The sequence below is a fragment of the Pseudophryne corroboree genome, chromosome 2 (genome assembly GCF_028390025.1).
Source record: "Pseudophryne corroboree isolate aPseCor3 chromosome 2, aPseCor3.hap2, whole genome shotgun sequence".
NCBI classification, from domain to species: domain Eukaryota; kingdom Metazoa; phylum Chordata; class Amphibia; order Anura; family Myobatrachidae; genus Pseudophryne; species Pseudophryne corroboree.
Window position 1 is genome coordinate 239,300,042 of NC_086445.1, and position 17,213 is coordinate 239,317,254.

General features: G+C 47.7%; 1 protein-coding gene across 2 annotated transcripts in view; it reads left to right on the forward strand.

Moving 5' to 3' along the window:
• Positions 1-2,036: 2,036 nt before the first annotated feature.
• Positions 2,037-17,213, forward strand: part of GLS2 (glutaminase 2) — a 285,083-nt gene continuing 269,906 nt past the window's right edge. Inside the window, exon 1 of one of the 2 annotated variants that reach the window (XM_063952557.1) lies at positions 2,037-3,372. In XM_063952557.1, the coding sequence (XP_063808627.1) occupies positions 3,221-3,372 (152 nt within the window). In that variant the 5' untranslated portion in view covers positions 2,037-3,220. Of the gene's footprint in view, positions 3,373-3,618; positions 3,957-17,213 lie in introns of those variants that run through there. The other variant, XM_063952563.1, reaches the window with a different exon arrangement.

A 17,213-nucleotide genomic window follows, 5' to 3' on the forward strand; every position in this document is an offset into this window, starting at 1 on the left:
CACACCAACTATTCACTGAAGTCAGAGGGAGAGGGGGCATGCCAGCGGCTCACAGAGAGCTGGGGATGCCCCCTCAGTGACGAAAACGGGGGCATGGCACGCGATCGTGGGTCCTCTGATAAGCCACGCCCCTTTTCTTAGGCCACACCCCTTTTTCGGGAGCCACGCGTGTGTCCCGCTTTATAAAGAAGAAATGTTGGGAGGTATGTAGCAGTGGGGCATATCTGGCACTGGGAGGACATGTGTATCTAGCACTGTGGGCATATCTGGTACTTGGGGCATATCTATCACTGGGAGGACATGTGTATCTGGCACTGGGGGCGTATCTGGCACTGGGGGGACATGTGTATCTTACACTGTGGGCATATCTGGCACTGGGGAGATGTGTATCTGGCAGTGGGGGCATATCTGGCACTGGGGAGATGTGTATCTGGCACTGGGGGCATATCTGGCACTGGGGAGATGTGTATCTGGCAGTGGGGGCATATCTGGCTCTACGGGGACATATATGTATCTGGCACTGTGGGCGCATATATGTATATGGCACTGTGGGGTCATATATGTATCTGGCATTGTGGGGGCATATATGTATCTGGCATTGTGGGGGCATATATGCATTTGGCACTGTGGAGGCACCCATTTTTTGGTGTTTTTATATGTATGTGGCACTGTACAGGGGCTTTATTTGTATGTGGCACTATCATGACTAAAAATGGGGTTATGACATAAGGTCATACTCCTACAAACGTCAAACCGAAAGGTGTGCGCATAAAAATGGGGTGTGGCTTTGTGACAACTATGCCATGCCCCCATTTTTGCATGATATGCCTCTTGCCCTTGACTACAGATCTTTTCTGGCTCTTTGTCACTGACTGGTTGGCCACCCCTGCACTACACAGCTCTGCTGAAGCCGCGGCCGCACTGACAAATTTATAATAAAGTATCTGGGATAATTTACACCAGGCCTAATTTTTTTTTATTAATAAATATTTTTTAAACAAAAAACCTCCATTTAAGGTGGCGCCATTACTTATGGGCCAGTGCTCTGGACTTGCCCCCCAGGCTAAAAGTTGCCAGCCAGCCCCTGGGAATGGCCATTGGTGTTGCCATCGATGGCAATATTGACACAAACAATCGATGGCAGGCAACTAATCTGTGCATTACCATCGATGGTTTAACCATTGTTAATTATGTACATGTTCTGTGCGAGAGCTGCATGGATGTGAATGAGAGCACATCCCATTCCTGCCTCTAACACACAGTGTAAGCGGCAGGGACAGTGCAGAGCTGCTGGCTGACAGCTCAGCAGCCCTGTGCAACAAAAGCAGTGCTGAAAAGGTGTTGGGGGGACGGACGAGGTCTGCCGCAGCTACCATTGATAGTATATAACTATCCGGTTTTACAGCATCGATGGTAAAAGGATTCAATATCGATCATAGGCCATCAATGATTTTGAATCATCGATGGTTGATGGCCATCCCTATTCCACAGCAATAAGGAAGCCTGCTCCAACACCCCTAAAACGCATATTTGGATTGCAACAACTGCTCTTGCAGAATAGCACAGAGAGTGGGTAGAATTGTTATAGATCAAAGGTCAGTTGTTGTGTCACAAACGTGATATATAGACATAGACTATTAGGCTCGCAATATGCTGTTGTAGTAAATAATTAACAGTATTTCTAGTTTTTGTTACAACGATAGCAGTTGGGAAGCTGACGACGTACAATGGCTATGATTATGGGCTAGTTAGCCAGCAGGTTATTTGCTTTGCTGATTGCTTGAGCCAACTAGGGGTGTGTATACTTTGTTTTGTATTTTATTTTGCCATTGTGCTCAATAAAGATTTATACTTTTAGATAGTTAGTTTTTATAAGCAGAGCTCTCCTCACCCTTGTCTGTCAGTTTTGATATGTAATGTTTGTATACCTGTTAGGAGTTGTCCAGCACTATGTAAAATGACTGCACTTTATTTAACTGTTGGATAATAATAATAATAATAATAATAATAATAATAATAATAATTTTTACTCCTCTTTTCCTAGAATGTTGCTGTTGAATTTCTTTCATACTGTCTACCACCTTAGAGCTGGATGGATACTCCACTTCACATAGTATGGCTGCCAGATGCCCTCTGTGACCTCTCTCCATTATCAGGTTGTGTTTTATTTAAACATCAGTTTGTTGATGATTAAAGTGTCGGCTTGGTAGTTAGTTTTCCTATGTCCTGTGGACAGACACTAAGCACAATGGCATTCCATTGTAACATGATATGACGGATGGAAATTAGAATCTTCTGTCATAGCGGCTATTTCTAGTACACCATTTGTGGGTTTTTTTTTTGTCATGTCAAACATACAAATCTCACTAACATAAGACAGGATTTCCTGATCATCACTTAGGTTTGTACTCTATCTAGTGGGGTTTCCCAGTCTGCGGCTATGAGGTTCTGTGTGGAGGCTTAGCAGCAAGCATGCTTTATGTATACAGTGTGCTGCACCTAAGGATGAACGTTCTCTGCAGACCAAACAGGTGTTACAGGCTGTGTAAGCACATGATGAAACAGATCCAGGGGACGTGTGGAGTTAACAAAAAAAAAAAGGAGTGAGAGGTGGTTTCAGTGTCCTCCCACCTGCCCATGGCTGAGATTCTGCTAGCCTGGTCCCACCTCCATTCCTGCCTGATTGGGTGCTAGGGAGGCCTTTGCAGGAGGTGCCACTTAATCTGGAAATAGCTACTATGTGACAGCTCGGAGACTCTCTTGAGTGCTGTCACAGACCTTCTGCAAGTGATGACATATGTCAACAGGGGCAGTAGCTACTGAAACAGATTTCTGGCTTGTGATCATAGTCTTGCTGAGTAAAGTTCTTGTGAATGTTAAATTAAATGACTTCCTCACAAACCTGTAAGTCTGTCATCCAATAGTTATCATCACTATCTAAGCTATTCATTCATGTGCACTTGGAGGTACTATTTGCATTGAATACTGGACCTGGGGACACCTTGGCGATCGATTGCACAACATCTCCCGCAGACACTTTCTCACTATTTGGAACATACTTAAACAGTGATCTGCGGATTACTTGCTGGACAGTTGAAACTGCAGCTATCAGTCCTTTTGGCTGTCTGCTATATCTTTGCCATGCATTTTCTTTGAGTGGCTTCTTGTTCAGTAATCTTCATTAGACCATAATTATCATTTTTAGAACCCCTGAATAGTAATGTTCTTTCTACGATGGAGAATAGGGAGCGATTTAAGAATGCTCCCATGGATCTTTACTTCCTCTTCTGGAAAACAGCACATCCATCGCCGTCACTTTGGAGAACGGACGCTGGGGACACCTGAAGGAGCACCTGAAAGCAATAAAGAGATGTAAGTTGTAAATATCTGTGCAAATATGTGTGTACATTCGCGTGTATTAATGGCAATATGGGGGTAATTCCAAGTTGATCGCAGCAGGAATTTTGTTAGCAGTTAGGCAAAACCATGTGCACTGCAGGGGAGGCAGATATAACATGTGCAGTGCACATGGTTTTGCCCAATTGCTATCAAAAATCCTTCTGCGATCAACTTGGAATTACCCCCATTGTTTGTAGTTTGTGTTCATGACCGTGATCTTCATAACCATGGGCCCGATTCAGACCTGATCACTGTTGTGCAAAATCACACAGCGTCCGGTTATCGGATGACTGCGCATGCATATGCACCGCAATTCGCCGGCATGACGCCAAACAGCGACAGGATGGTGCGAAAATTTTGATAGCAAGGTGATTGACAGGAAGCGGACGTTTATGGGTGGTAACTGTCCATTTCTGGGAGTGTCAGGAAAAACGCAGGCGTTCCCAAGCGTTTTCTGTGAGGGTGTTTGACGTCAGCTCCGCCTCCGATCGGCCTGTTTGTATCGCACTGTAGGAGTAAGTCCTGGGATACGCAAAGACTGGAAAAAACATTCTATGGTGAGTGAGTCGCGAACAGATTTGCAGAGGTCCGCTGCCTGGCAAAGTTTTAGCACGGCGTACACATGCATTCGCACACTTGCACGGGGCGGGTTTTCACTATCCCTAGGTGGCGACTATCTGATCGCAGACCTATGCAAATTTGCAGCACAGGAATCAGGTGTGAATCGGGTCCCATATGCGCATGTGGGATCCTGGTGACGAGGGGCTCATTGAGTTGATAAATAATAATTCTATGTTGTAGGTATAATAATAGTTTCTAACACTTTCTCATGTTGCAGCATGCTTTATTTGTCACAGACCTTAAAATATTGTATAAATAAAAGTGAAATAATGATAAAAATAAGAGAACAAAGTCAAATAATAATACTTAATAATAATAATTTTATTTATATAGCGCTCTTTCTCCAACAGGACTCAAATCTTAGACATTTTATTTGTTAAAGCATATTGCATGCATATTCCTCATGAAATAGCTTCAATGTCTCCTTTTAAGACTTTACAATATCACACAAATGTCTATACACACTAGTTGGGAGTGAAGGTTATAAACTTATGGCCTGAAAGTCACCCTACAATAATACATTATTTTATTTACTAACAGTTTCTTATATAGTGCAGGAAATTCCTTTGCGCTTTACAGTTGGAAACAGTGATAACATAAAACAAAACAATTGGAAACAACAGTGGGGAAAAACAAGACTGGGTAATAACAGACAGTCATAGAGGAAGGAAGGCCCTGCCCGCAAGCCTACAATCTAAAGGGAGGTAGGCATTACACAAGGGTAGGTGTTATCTATCGTATAAAGGTCCTAATTCAGAGTTGATCGTAGCTCACGGCTACGATCATTTACTCTGACATGCGGGGGTACGCCCAGCACGTGGCTAGTCCACCCCACATATCAGGACCTCCCCCCACTCCTCCCCCGCACAAGTACAAAAACATCGCACAGCGGCGATGCTTTTGTATTTTACGAGTAGCTTCCTAGTTGCGCAGCTCCTGCACCCTGGCAGGGAGCTACTCATCACTGTCCAGGTTGCAGCGGCTGCGTGTGACATCACGCAGCCACCACGGCCTGCACCCCGTACAGTCTGGGCACGCCTGCGTTGCCCGGACCGCGCCCCTTAAACTACGCCAAAAGCCGCCAGCCCGCCCCCTTCCCGTCCAGCGACCGCCTCTGCCTGTCAATCAGGCAGGGGCGATCGCAGGGCTGAGATGGCCATCCGGTGTCTGGCATGCGCCGGCGCACTGCGGTGCCGGTGCATGCGCAGTTCAAATCTGATTGGCTGCTGTGCAAAAACACATAGCAGCGATCAGGTCTGAATTAGGCCCAAAGGTCCACCAGATTGCATAGGTTCTTGGTGAGCTGTATGATATGGTCACACAGCAATGTTGGCCTGGAGTCAGGAGGATGGGAAAGTGAAGAAAGAGAAAATAAATATTTAATGTGAACGAATGTGGTTGTGTCTTAAAGATGGTGCTGCCCAGTGAAACCAACGTGGCTAGATAGTGCATTAATATGCTTACAGATATAATAAAATATCTTATTTAATAGAATAACAATGTGGAACAATATATGTATAAAACATTAATTAAAATATTTTCTCTTTTGAATGAAAGAGATGGCACTCTTTAAAACAAATACGAGAAATTAGGAAGGTGCAGCATACCACAACCGGGGAGGAGGAGCCGCAGGTGTTGCTATGGTGCATGCAGAGTAACCGGTTTATCCTGCATCTGGCTCCTAGGCTTCAACCAGTGGCGATGTGTTCGTCTCCCAGGTGCAGGTCACAGGTGGAGTCCGCCAACGCATTTCGAGCCTTGAAAAAGAGACTAATCGTCTCGAAATGCGTTGGAAGACTCCATCTGTGACCTGCACCTGGGAGACGAACACATCGCCACTGGTTGAAGCCTAGGAGCCAGATGCAGGGTAAACCGGTTACTCTGCATGCACCATAGCAACACCTGCAGCTCCTCCTCACCGGTAGCGGTACGCTGCACCTTCCTAATTTCTCATATTTGTTTTAAAGAGTGCCTTCTCTTTCATTCAAAAGAAGAAAAAAAATGAATTAATGTTTTATACATATATTGTTCCACATTGTTATTCTATTAAGTAAAGATATGTTATTATATCTGTAAGCATATTAATTCACCATCCAGCCACGTTCGTTTCACTGGGCAGCGCCATCTTTAAGACACAACCACATTCGTTCACATTCAATATTTCAGGTTTCATTGGGGAAACCTAGTGTCTTTTGAGGCTTGCTCACGCTCAGAGAGGCGCCTGAATAAAAAAAAAAAACCCCGTACACACACTTTTGCCATTGCCAAAATAAATATTTAAACTATACCATATTTTATAATATATAAAATAAATAATACGCCTATTTCTATAGAATTGTCTATGGAAATATACTGCAAGCTTCTTTATCCACTGTCTTGTACAGTACTAGTGGCTTTTATGATCTTTTACCATCTATTATACAATGTGGTGTTATATACTAATCTGTGTGTCCTCTCTATCTCACCCGAGATCTTACAATAAGCACGTGTTAAAGGAGTGTTTATTAATGTGAAAACAGGCTGCCAATCGTAACTACCTGGCAAAAGGCATGGACACACTTGGGGGGGGGGGGAATTTCATTGCTGCTGAAGGCAGTGGCGGATCTAGACATCCCTTTTTAGTGGGGGGCAGTTTAAGGATATGGACTCCTCCCCTCTATGCATAGCTCCTTCCACTTAGTTCTGCTCCTCCCATTTTAAACAAAAATTGAAGTGAAAAAAACATAGACTATTAATTAACAAGAAATAGAACAAAATAAATAAAAACCATCAGTGTCCACCTACTTTCGTGATAGTCACCTCTCTCCAGCATTACCTGACTCTGCTGGTGGCAGGAGGGAGAGTCTGCAGTTCAGCGCCCCTCACCACCCCAGAGCTGTGAGCACCATGCAAACCCCTCCCCCCCCCCCCCCCCCCCCACACAGCTGGCACTGTCTCCCTAGTCAATACCCTTTCATACAGCTAGGAACTGAGGCAATAGCAGCTCCCCTACCACCCCCAGCGCAGTCATCAGTATGCAGTCCCTTCTCTCGTAGCAACCCCACTTCCCCCTGTCTCCCGGCAAGCCAGCACTGTCCACCCGCATAAACCCATATCTTACAGCTAGTGGCCTAGTGCTGTCGGACTCGCGTCCTGCTTCCAGCCCGTACGTTGGAGTCTATAGCCCCATGCCGCCACTGGCGCCTGCATCTCCCCCGCCTACCTGGCATTTTCTTAGCGTGGCTAGTGTGGCTACCGCGGCCAGGTCCCGGCCATCGCCACCAGCTCCCGCGATCACCCGGCGGCGGCGCCGTCTCAGCGTGGCCAAGTCCCGCACTCCCGGCCAGATCCCGTGACGCGACCTCAGGGCCGTTTCTAGACAATTTGGCTCCCAGTGCGAGATTTCAAAATGCGCCCCCCCCCCCTATTGCTCTAAAAAAAAAAAAAAAGTGTGCCCCCCCATATAGCCATAAAAAGAAAAAGCATGCGCGCGCCGTAGGCGCGCGCGCTCCCGACAAGGGTGTGTGGCCTGATTAAAATGGGCGTGGTCTCATTAAAGTGGGCATGGCCTCATCTGATATCATCACACCCACCACAGTACGGAAAAAAATAAAAATGTCCCCTTTTTACACATTACAGCAGGCAAGTGTCCCCATATTACACAGCGCGGCAGGCAGGTGTCCCCATTTTACACAGCGCGGCAGGCAGGTGTCCCCATTTTACACAGCACGGAAGCTGGTATCCCCATTTTACACAGTACGCAGGCAGGTGCCCCCATTTTACACAGTACGCAGGCAGGTATCCCCATTTTACAAAGTGCAGCAGGCAGGTATCCCCATTTTACACAGCGCGGCAGGCAGATATCCCCATTTTACACAGCACAGCAGGCAGATATCCCCATTTTACACAGCACAGCAGGCAGATATCCCCATTTTACACAGTACGCAGGCAGATGCCCCCATATTACACAGTACGCAGGCAGATGCCCCCATATTACACAGTACGCAGGTAGGTGCCCCCATATTACACAGTACGCAGGCAGATGCCCCCATATTACACAGTACGCAGGCAGATGCCCCCATATTACACAGTACGCAGGCAGGTGCCCCCATATTACACAGTACGCAGGTGCCCCCATATTACACAGTGTGGCAGGCAGGTATCCCCATAGGCAGGTGCCCCCATATTACACAGTGTGGCAGGCAGGTATCCCCATAGGCAGGTGCCCCCATATTACACAGTGTGGCAGGCAGGTATCCCCATAGGCAGGTGCCCCCATATTACACAGTGTGGCAGGCAGGTATCCCCATAGGCAGGTGCCCCCATATTACACAGTGTGGCAGGCAGGTATCCCCATAGGCAGGTGCCCCCATATTACACAGTGTGGCAGGCAGGTATCCCCATAGGCAGGTGCCCCCATTTTACACAGTGCGGCAGCGGCAGGCAGGTTTCAAGCTGAGGAGAAGGAAGGGGGAGAGAGAGAGAATACTTACGTCTTCCCGCTCTTCGGTCCCGCCGCCTCACGTCCCGCGCCGGCCGCCTCCTCCTTCTTGCTTCTCCTTCTCGCCTCTCCCGAGCGCTCCTGCTCGGGGGGCGGGGCTTTGCGGAATGACGCATTTGCGTTGTGACGTCACGACGCAACGTGTCATTCCGCGAAACTCCGCCCCCCGAGCAGGAGCGCTCGGGAGAGGCAAGAAGGAGTAACTAAGTGCCGCGGCGGGCGCCCCGTGCAGTTGCACGGCTCGCCCGCCCCTAGAAACGGCACTGCGCGACCTCTGCTTCAAACAGCAAGTGGGCGGGGTTGGCTGTGTGTGTTACGGGGGGCGATCGCTCCCATCGCCCCCCTCTGGATCCGCCACTGGCTGAAGGGTGCGAATTGCCATTGCTGCGGTGTTTAAACGGTGGCAACAGCACCCCATCTTGCAACCTTCGACCGATCAGCCAAATAGTAGTTAAAAAGAAATATGGTATATTAGTTACTGTCTTTTTTTCTTGGAACGTGCTGTTGTCTTTCTTTGTTAGGTGACTGATGTTCTGGTAGTTGGCAGGATGGATGTTGTAAAACAGCACACAAAAAAAATAAAAAATTTACCATTAGTTTCCAGTATAAAATAATGCACTGCTATGTAAAGCACCAATATAAGCACAGAATAATATGCTATTGCTATTTCTGAAAGAAAATAAACTAATGCGACACAACATTGTATAAACCATTTCAATTCCCCACTTGGAGCATTACATGTAACTTCTGGGAAGGGGAGGGAAATAAGATATCTATGATACAATCAGCATCTGTTACTTTATCTATGCAGGTGCTGTAATGAGTTACCTATTAGGTTGTGGATCCATGGATTCCGTACCTGTCCGAATTTTACAATGTATTGTGAACTTAAGTGATTATATTTCATTATTGCTGCAATTAAACTGGCAGTGGACTTGAGCTAAACTAAATGTAGAATGGGGGGTGAGGGAGGTAAGTCAGAGAACTTTATAATGAATATTCAGATAATATGTTTTAATTGTTTTTGCATTTTCCATCTCCTTGGGCATTTCAGCCAAATAATATTCATGGTACCAATGCATTTACAGAATCATACCACATGCAGGCTAGGGTGACAAACATACCAGTACTCGTTCATTAACCTGGTGCGCAGCACAAGGTGAGCTAACTATAGCAACCAATAAATTCTATTATTTTACTTGCGCAGTTTATTTCTGGTTGCTATGGTTACAGCACCTTCTCCTGTATACTACTTATCAGAACTATCTATGTCTATGTTCTACTTTACAGATATAGCAAGTGTATCAAATTCTCTCCAAACACTGGGAGAGTGCTTTCATTTTCCACATGCTGCATCTATAAGGAGTTATGTTACACTAGCGTTTGCCTGCGGCTTCACTTCCGTGGATGTCTGTTATTGCTCAGCGGAACTAATTTTACAAAGACAGTAGTGCCAGCTAATAGTGTGATGTATATTTTATATTGTACATATTGATCACAAAATGTCTTTGTACACAATATATGCAGTTTTTCCTTCAGGGATTAACACAAAAAGATGCTGCTTTTGCGTCCTATTTGCATCATTTTGCGAATAAGATGCATTTTAATGGAAAAAGTTACACGTAAAGACGATTGGCGCTACCATGCACGCCATGTGACTAGAAAAGCTGTTTAATGTCCAGGGAGGCTAGATGTCAGTGGACACAGTGGCGAGTTTAACATTAGGCACGTGAGGCACCTGCCTAGGGACGGCACATCTTGAGGGATGGCACTTGGGTTCATGTTTCATTACTGTCAGTCCGAAATAACCAATAACTACTAAATATTTCCACTCTACTGTACTGTACACCGTCTTGAGTTGTGATTGAATGGGAAGGACATGGGCAGACTGCCCTGTAAGCTGCCCTACTTAGTAAATATGTATAAGTAATTAAATATAAATGCAATGTCATCGCTCATGGCTTGTTTTAGTATAAACTTGGATGGTAGGGGTAGCCAATACTGTTGTGCCTAGGGGCACACTAACCCCTAAATCCGCCCCTGAGTGGACACATCTGTATGTACAGACACAACCCTTACAATTGTATTATATGTATAGATTATGTTATTTTCCTGCCACCTAATGACACCTTGACAGATATATGAAAAGTATACAGAACAAGCATACTGTGCTCTGTGACTCAAATTACTTCAGGGGTGAAGCTACATAAGGCTTTCTGTCATCTGGAGCAAAGATTCATGGGTCTATTCATGAAGCAGTGAAAAGTGTGGAGAAGTGAGCCAGTGGAGAAGTTGCCCATGGCAACCAATCAGCATTGAAGTAACATTTCTAATTTGCATACTATACTATTGTACAGATCAGCTGATTGGTTGCCATGGGCAACTTCTCCACAGGTTCACTTCACTGTTTTCACTGCTTCATGAATAGACCCCTCAGTTTGGCCCTCCCCACCAGTAGAATAGTCACGTTTGTCTTATTTGAATACAGACATCAACATTGTAAAGACTGAAATGTTTGTAGGGTGAGGGCAAAACCCATTTTTAGTCACTTTACATTAAGGTGCCAGCCACTTTTAAATGCAGCATGTTTGCTTCCACTATCTCAAGACTCAAAGGTAAGTATTTCTACCTGTACTACACCACATCACTCACAACAGAGAATTGCAGTGACTGACCTACAATACAAACAACATCACAGAGACCACCATAAAAGGCAGAGAACATCACAGTGACTACTATAAAATACAGATAGCTCAAGTTACCACCCAAAAATATAGAAACTATCAGTGAAAGTCATACAACAGACAGTGATCACTTTGCAGAATAGAGAGCCGTTATGACCAACATACAATATAGAAGCATTGGTGATTGCCATACCAAAAAGAGAGCATCAGTGACCACAATATATAGTAATACAAAAAGCATCAGTGAGAGCCACACAATGCAAAAAAACACATCAAAGACAGCCATACAACAAAGAGAACATCTATGGCACCCATACAATACAGAAAGCATCAGCCACCACCATATACATATGTAATAAATAGAGCATCAGTGACAACCATACAATGCAGCAAGCCTTAGTGGTCACCATATAATACAGATCATCAATGACCACCTTATAATACAGAGAGCAGTGGCGTAAGTTCGTCCTAGACGCCCGGAGGCAATATAAATACAGGTGCCCCCCTATATAGAGGCAAAAAATTTTTTTATATATATATATATATATATATATATATATATATATATATATATATATATATATATATATATATATATACATACACACCACACCAATATTGATCCTGCAGGCTATATATATATTTATATATATATATATCCTGCCATTCTTTGCAAGCATAATGGCGTATGCATGAAGAAATTTCCAAAGGACAGCTCTTGCGGTGAGAGCTATTCTTTGCCATGATACAGTAGAACTTCCCGGTGTATGATCCGGAGTCCTATCTGTGCATGCGTGGGCTGATGCGCCCCACTAGGGGGTGCTGGGAGGGGTCCAATGGGTAATGTGATAGAAGCCCATCTAAAGATGGTGTTGCCCACCGCATCCAAGCCCTGGGGTCTAGGCTTGGTGGATAAGTAGTAAGCCGCCAAACCTCTGAAAACTGCATTTTTGGAGGTTTGGCTGCATTTTTAACCTTGTGCCAATGATACATCCCTGCAGACCAGTGCCAGTTTGGGGTCCACATGGGCCTGGAGCTGAAAGTGAGTCTATTATGTGACCGATACTGCGGGAGGGGAGGCAATCATTTTGCTGGCTGTCGGGATTCCTAGCGGTCAGGATACCGACACCAGAATACCGTCTCACAGGTCTTATTCCCATTCGTGGGTGTCCACAACACCAATAGAGTGGGATGGGAACCACCGAGACCACTGCGTTGCGAGCGCAACAAGCAAGGGCCTTCATTGCGCACGCCCCCTGCCAGAATTCTGACGGACGGGATGCTGCTGTCAGGATGCTGACAGACGGCATCCCGTCTGTCGGTAAAACATATGTATTCCCTGCGGGAGGACAATTAATTATGGGAGGAAGATGGGGAGGGATGGTCGCGGGCGGGCAGAAGGACTTGGCAAATGGGGGGGGGGGGGGCGATGGAGTAACAGAGGTCTGGAGGACGGGATGAGGCAGAATGGGGGTCATTGTATATATGACAAAAATGCAGATTCATTAAACGGGCATTGAAACGTTGCACTACTTCAATTGGTGTCAGTGTGCAAATCATTGGAGTGCCGCACCACCTCTATTTTGCTAAACTACTTTGCTGTGAGGGCACCCAATGTATTAGTCTATTATGTGGCTGTGCCAGACCCCTACCTCAATCTATATATACAAACATACATACAGTATACTGGCAGTGCACTTATACAGGGAGAAAGGGAGCATAGATGGATACCTTGTGTAGTGAAAGAAGGCTCTTCTCTCCTCCCCAATTACCGGAGGCAGAGCGCAATTAGGATGTGGAATACAAGGCAAGCGTGGTACCAGCTCTTAAACACCGCCTCGCACGTGTGTCCATCCGTCCCGTCCCCCCCTTCCCCACAGCAGCGGGGCAACGGTAGCAGCAGCTCCTCTCCTACCTCCCACAGCAGGCGCGCACCAGCGTACTCTCCTGGGGTTTGCGCTGTAGTGGCGGCTTACAGGAATGAGTCAGTTCAGTGACGTAACTAGAAATTTTTCTCCCCCAAGCCAAAAAATTATTCGCCCCCCCCCCCCCCTCCATAATTGGCAGTATAGAGTGTGTGGCTTCATTGGGATGGGCATGGCTTACCATAAAGGGGTGTAACATTGCAGGAAAAGACTGCGTTATACCCCAGTTTTCCAACCTGCACGCCCAGGCGGGAAAGAAAATTAATCCTGATTCATGCCCCTTACATTATTTGTAATTTTTCCTCCTTATAGTAATGCCCAGTATACATTATGCCACATACTGCAGTGGCCCTTAGACATTATGCCACACACAATAATGCACATGACACAATATGAACACACCATAATGCCCCCGACACATTATGCCACACACCGTAATGCCCCCGACACATTATGACAGGAATCGTAATGCCCGTTATACATTATGCTACACACTGCAATGCCCCTGATACATTATACCACACACCGTAATGCCTGTGACACATTATGACAGGAATCACAATGCCCGTTATACATTATGCTACACACTGCAATGCCCTTGATACATTATAGCACATACAATGTCTTTGACACAGTATAACACACACCACAATGAGCCTGAGACATTATACCACATATCACAATGCCCGCGATATAGTATACCATACACCGTAATGCCCGACACATTATGACACACACCGCAATGTCCGTGATACATTATGCCACACACCGTAATGCCCATTATACATTAAGTTCTACAGTAAGGCTTCTAATTACTTTTAAATTACCTGCTCGTTGCCAGGGGTTTCATGCTCTTGGTTCCATGCACGGTGCCAGGGGTTTTCATGCTCAGGTTGTCATGCTCGTTGCCAGGGGTTTCATGCACTGGGTGTCATGTTCGTTGCCAGCGGTTTCATGCTCTTGGTTCCATGCACGGTGCCAGGGGTTTTCATGCTCAGGGTGTCATGCTCGTTGCCAGGGGTTTCATGCACTGGGTGTCATGCTCGTTGCCAGCGGTTCCATGCACGGTGCCAGGGGTTTCATGCTCAGGGTGTCATGCTCGTTGCCAGGGGGTTCATGCACTGGGTGTCATGCTCATTGCTAGGGGGTAGTGCGTGTTGCTAGGGCCGTGCTCCCAGTGCCACATATGCCCTCAGTGCCAGATATTCCCCCACAGTGCCAGGTATATGCACCCAGTGCCAGATATTCCCCCACAGTGTCAGGTATATGCCTCCAGTGCCAGGTACATGCCCCCAGTGCCAAATATACCCCCCCAGTGCCACATATGCCCCCTCAGTGCCTGCTCCCCCACAGTGCCAAATATTCCACCACAGTGCCACCTATGCCCCCTCAGTGCCAGCTATATGCCCCCAGTGCCAGATATTTCTCCACAGTGCCAGGCATATGCCCCCAATGCCAGATATTCCCCCACAGGGCCAGGTATATGCCCCCAGTGCCAGATATTCCCCCACAGTGCCAGGTGTATGCCCCCAGTGCCAGATATTCCCCCCACAGTGCCGGGTATATGCCCCCAGTGCCAGATATTCCCCCACAGGGCCAGGTATATGCGCCCAGTGCCAGGTATATGCCCCCAGTGCCAGATATTCCCCCACAGGGCCAGGTATATGCCCCCAGTGCCAGATATTCCCCCACAGGGCCAGGTATATGCGCCCAGTGCCAGGTATATGCCCCCAGTGCCAGATCTTCCCCCATATGCCCCCAGTGCCAGATCTTCCCCCACTGTGCCAGGTATATGCCCCCAGTGCCAAATATACCCCCCTCCCCAGTGCCACATATGCCCCCCGCCCCAGTGCCAGGTCTCCCCCCCCAGTGCCAGGTATATGCCCCCCAGTGCCAGGTCTTCCCCCACAGTGCCAGGTATATGCCCCCAGTGCCAAATATACCCCCCTCCCCAGTGCCACATATGCCCCCCGTCCCAGTGCCAGGTCTTCCCCCCCAGTGCCAGGTATATGCCCCCCAGTGCCAGGTATATGCCCCACAGTGCCAGGTATATGCCCCCCAGTGCCAGGTCTTCCCCCCCAGTGCCAGGTATATGCCCCCCAGTGCCAGGTCTTCCCCCACAGTGCCATGTATATGCCCCCCAGTGCCAGGTCTCCCCCCCCCAGTGCCAGGTATATGCCCCCCAGTGCCAGGTATATGCCCCCCAATGCCAGGTATATGCCCCCCAGTGCCAGGTCTTCCCCCCCCAGTGCCAGGTATATGCCCCACAGTGCCAGGTATATACCCCACAGTGCCAGGTATATACCCCACAGTGCCAGGTATATGCCCCCCAGTGCCAGGTCTTCCCCCCCAGTGCCAGGTATATGCCCCCCAGTGCCATGTATATGCCCCCCAGTGCCAGGTCTCCTCCCCCCCCCAGTGCCAGGTATATGCCCCCCAGTACCAGGTATATGCCCCCAGTGCCTGCTCCCCCCTTGTGTTGGAGGGACATGGAGCGCATCGCGCGTCTCCTGTGTCCCTCCCTGGCTCTCTCCCCCGGCCGGTCTAATACAGGAAGTGCCGGTTCGTGAGCCAATCAGAGCTCACGAATGGCACTTCCTTAGACCGGCCGGGAGAGAGCCAGGGAGGGACACAGGAGACGCGCGATGCGCTCCATGTCCCTCCAACACAGCAGGGAGGGAGACATCAGATTGACATGCGGGCGCTCGTCCGCATGTCAATCTGTGTAATGTCAGAGGCGCCACTGCGAGGCGCCCTCTGCGGGTCAGGAGCCCGGCGGCAGCCGACTCCGCTGCCTCCCGGACTTCCGCCCCTGACAGAGAGTGTCAGTGACCACCATACAATACAGAGGCTGTCAAAAGTAATGAATTGTTATAATAACAGGAAATGATTTGTTGTAGCCTGTAGGGCCCGTATTATTATTTAATACTATTATGAACCACTTCCATTTGCGGGTCCTAGTCTGTCAGCTGGCCTCAAGAAGATATTGCCTTGAATGATAACAAGTAGGAGGGTTACTACTATAGGGGCTTGGGTGGCTACTGTAGGTGCTTGGGTGGGTTGGTAACTGTGCATGCAGGGCTGCAGGCAGAATTTCAGAGTCCAGGGCCAGTAGCTGTGTCCTGTTCAAGCTCCTCGGCTGCATAATACAGCCCGGCTCTCCCTCCCTGCATAATGCATGTGGCCAGTGTGTTGACAGACAACCCTTGCACCACTGACTTGAAGAGTGATGCTTGATCATTACCCTTCATTTGATTCCACCAACACTGACTGATTATCCTGCAGTCCCCCAGCTGATGAGCCCATTGCCTTCACCCAGGCATGTGCCATGCCCCACCTAGCTGCACCCCTGAATTACTACATCTTTGCTTAAGTTCATGAAAAACACATGCCGCTGAATACTGGAGAACTGCAGTTGGCCGTTGCCTACCCAAAAACACAGATGCAGGCAGCACTGTTTTATTTAAAAAAAATAAATACAGCATGTGTTCTCCTCGAGTCTCATCCAGATCCCACTGTGTACAACCTACTGTAGGCAGGTTTCAACTATAAAATGGAGATCAAAGGAATAGGGTCACCTTGCTGTAGTGAAAACGGGCCCCAATGTAGCCAGCAACGTGCTGGTGTTTCTGAACTGGTGTCCCTTGCCTTCAGGGGCTATCAACTCTACAATGAATAGCCCTGGAGATCTTGCTAACACGCATGGAGTGTGATTGGCTTTGTAATTAACAAGGCTATGATCCCCGGAGTAGCCACCCCAGCAGGGCTGGATTAACAATGGGGCGGGTGGAGCTGCAGCTCCAGGCCCCCCTGAAAATAGGCCCAGACGGTGCTGGTAAACATTGGTGACAAGAAAAAAAAAGTTTTTTTCTGTTACCATCAGTGGCCGTCCGAAGCCTGCCCACTCACTCCCTCACCCCCTCCACCCCAGCGACATCATCTCTGTTTAAAATGCAGTGCAGTAAAATGCACTCTCTGCGCCTCTGGCTTCTCTCTCTCTCTCTCTGTCTACCCCCTTTTCTCGCTCTTTGTCTCCCCCCTTTTACCTCTGTCTCCCCTTTCTCTGTGTGTGTCTCCCACCCCTTCTCTCTCTCTCTGTGTCCC